The sequence below is a fragment of the Montipora foliosa genome, chromosome 4 (assembly GCF_036669935.1).
Source record: "Montipora foliosa isolate CH-2021 chromosome 4, ASM3666993v2, whole genome shotgun sequence".
Taxonomy (NCBI): Eukaryota; Metazoa; Cnidaria; class Anthozoa; order Scleractinia; family Acroporidae; genus Montipora; species Montipora foliosa.
Window position 1 is genome coordinate 32,390,621 of NC_090872.1, and position 3,476 is coordinate 32,394,096.

General features: G+C 39.9%; 1 protein-coding gene across 1 annotated transcript in view; it reads left to right on the forward strand.

Moving 5' to 3' along the window:
• Nucleotides 1–2,001: 2,001 nt before the first annotated feature.
• Nucleotides 2,002–3,476, forward strand: part of LOC137999185 (uncharacterized) — a 7,963-nt gene continuing 6,488 nt past the window's right edge. Inside the window, exon 1 of the mRNA XM_068845032.1 lies at nt 2,002–2,976. Coding sequence (XP_068701133.1) covers nt 2,041–2,976 — 936 coding nt within the window. The 5' untranslated portion in view covers nt 2,002–2,040. The remainder of the gene's footprint in view (nt 2,977–3,476) is intronic.

A 3,476-nucleotide genomic window follows, 5' to 3' on the forward strand; every position in this document is an offset into this window, starting at 1 on the left:
CGTTCCATGTTTTCATGCTATTAAAAACCAAGTTCATTACATGGTGGCAACCGTTGGGATAGACGATAAACTATGCCGGATGACGAAGAAACTAACCCACCCGCCACTGAGACAAAAAAAAAAACAACAACAAAATATAAAGTAAAATAAAATTTAAAAAAAGTTTACTACAGTGGATAACACTATCCACCAGATAAATCACTATCTGTTGGATAGCGCAATTGGCTTTGCTATGACTTATTCACAGCTGGATAGAGATTTACCCGGCAGTGAGCGCTATCCATCTTGTGTACAACTGAGGCCTCGATTTTTAGTTTTCCGGCAGATCATGTGCCTTGGTTGGATTCTAAAATTTTAATTTTATTCTCATCCACCATTATTTAATCCAAATAAGTACCCTTTACTGATTTTTTAATCAACATAGGAATTCTATCATTGCTAAATTCAATAAAATTGACCACGTTATCCCTGATTTTTTACCGCCTCTGCGACAACAAATTTGACCACCATTTTGAAATCCACTGAAGCGGAACGTGACGTCACACAGGGATAAGGACTGGCAAAACGGCGTAGGCGTCCTTAGAGCCGCCCCCTCTTTTCTGTCTTTGGAATAAATATGTTTAGGGGCCCTTCTCAGAGCTCATTTTAACCCTTGCCTGACGACTCGCGCTAAAATGAGTCTGAGTCGGGCCCAAAAATCTTTATGCCCGCGAACATATACTCAACTATTTTATTTTACATGTTGTGGTATATACCGAAGTTGTTTTTGCGAAAATTAAAGTGAAATAAACTTGTCTGTTACATGTCAACGGAGATACCGCAATGCTTTGACGAAGCATTAGGGAGCTTAATAGTCTCCTTCGCAGCCGTGTTTCGCGATGTCACGGGGAGCGTTGCGTGACACCCCGAAAAGACGGCTGCGAAGGAGATTCGCTTTTTAAGACGGACACCGGAAATCAACATTCCTCAAACCAGGAAAATGGTCTCTCCCAGAACTTTGAACTAATTATCGCTCGTAGACACGTTAGATAGTAGTAATACAAATGTGGTGGTGTCAAAGCAAATTTTAAAGGAAAACCGAAGTTCGTGTAGTTAACTTGCTTGCTACCATTTTTGGCGACCAAAGGATAAAAAGTTTTAGAAAAAAAAGGTAAATGAAACATAGGTATCAAAAACTGTTCAGCCACCCTTACCACGGCAGCAACAAACCGGAAATCGTGGCCGATAGCTTGCGAATCTGACTGTCATGCGCGTCACGTAATTAACTTTTGCCGTCCTCTCCCCGCTGCCGTCGGTTTGCGTAAACTCTTCCTTCTACAAAGTGATGAGGTCGATCCAATTAAGTTGAAAGATAAATCTTTTTATGTCCTATTTCTTTTTCTGGAAAATAAGAAATAGTCACGACATCAGCCGATAAAGAGTTAGTTAATGAAAAAACAACGGAGACCCAACTCACTTTCTGTTTTTTTAACACAGCACAGTCACGCAAAATAATAATGACAAGCCGTCATCTACCTGAAGTTAATTAATGCATGCATGCACATGTTTAATATGCTGACCTAATTACGAACGTTCTCTGGATTGGATTATAAACGAAGTGAATAGGGGATTCTTTGTTCAAATTTTTGCCTCGTTAGCCCAAGGCTTTCGACGTTATCTGATCAGTCAACCAAGAAAAAAGTACTGAATATTAAAAGTGCCTTGCATGATAAGCTATCTAGGAAAATTTGAACGCGATCTTCCAGATGATTTCTGATAAAATAATGCGATGCTTTTAAAGTATCGGATCATGAGCGCCTTCGTCACCCAAACATTTTATCAGTGTTCATGGCTAATAACTGGCTCGTGATCAAAGCTGAAAGGCTTAAAACTTGATATTTCATTAAGTTTCTTTCACCTTTTGATGTGAATATGCAACTTGTATGCTAAAACCAAAATGTAAATAATGACGTCAACAAAGGTATCTTATTTCCCTGCTTTATTATTCTCAGAAAATAGAAACTCAAAGCAAGAAAGCTAGAAATCACTTCCTGCTTGAATATGAATGATTTTGTCTTCGGTTATTTTTGTTCGGGTAGTCTTTTCGCAAAAGTAACTTCATTCGGAGGGTATTCAATTACAATTTGTTTTTCTCGGGTATTTGATAAGCTTTTGAAAGAAATTAGACCTGTTCTTAATCAAACACCGATCATGGACGATACAACATTTATTATCAGTTGTGATGGAAGTGACGATAGTAGCTCGTACGTTAGCGTACAGGAGGAACCAGAAGAAACAACTCAATCAACATTTCCAGTGACTGATGACCGAACACAGCTTGGTTTCTATTCCGACGAACTACGTGTTCTTCGATGGATGCTTCGGTTTCTTTCGCTGTGGTGCCCAGCGTCAGCCGGATGGACTCAAAGATATGCCTACCCATTTTTAGTAAATCTTCTTTTGTTGCAAGTAATTTTATCAGACTTCTACGTGTTAGCAACCCAAAACTGGAAATCACTTGAAGTTTATGTTTTTTTGGCCATCGATTTAGGCATGTACTTGAGCCATTTGTTTGGTGTAGTGTACTTCAGATCGCGTGACTTGGAAGAAAACATCCTTCACTTCAACTTAAATCTTCGATTTAAGGATGCATTGAGGGAAAAGCTCAAGCGCCTTAAGATAGGAATTATTCTCTCCTTCTTTATGCTAGTCGTTCTTGTTTTGCTCTTTTTCAATACTGAAGCATGGATAAACACCCAGTTTCAGTGTAACTCCTCGTTTAAATTCCTGCACGGCATTCTAAATCAAATCGTCTGCTTGTTGAATTACCCGACGAACATTTACGGAGTTGGAAACTCTTTGGCCATATCCTGGACAATGTGCCTTTTTCAGCAGATTTGTTGCGCGCGATTGCAGCAGCTTGCAGCAATTTACCGGCAGTGGACTGGAAAAACCGAGGAAGCGATCTACAATCATTTGGAGAACTACTCAAGAAAAGTAAGTTCATCTTGCTCACACCTTACGAAATGGTTCGTCACGCATAACATCATTTTGATTATCGCCACACCGTTCTTATTCGCCGATATTTTCAAAGGTTTTAAGGAACTCCGGCAAAACAACGCTGTACACACCGGTCTTTTTGTTTGTTTTCTGATCTACACTGTTGTTATTTGGGTGGTGCCCTTGTATTTAGCAGAGTTACTGCAAATCCACGATGAAGACTTTTGCACAACAGTCAACGAATTTTGTCCAGGAACGTTTCGCGAGCACCTGGAACGAGAGTCACCCAACCAGCAGCCACTTCTTCAAAATGATGATTACCATGGCCAAGAATGTAGATTCACTTTTGCTTCGAGAACAGAAGTGAATAAGTTCTTGTCCTACTTAAAGAACCGTAAATCGGGCTTTTTGATGGGAAGTTACAGTTTTCAGCTTAAGCTCTCCATGTTTTCCGTCTTCCTGGCTGTGCTTTCTTTTGCCAATCGCCTTGTCGCTTG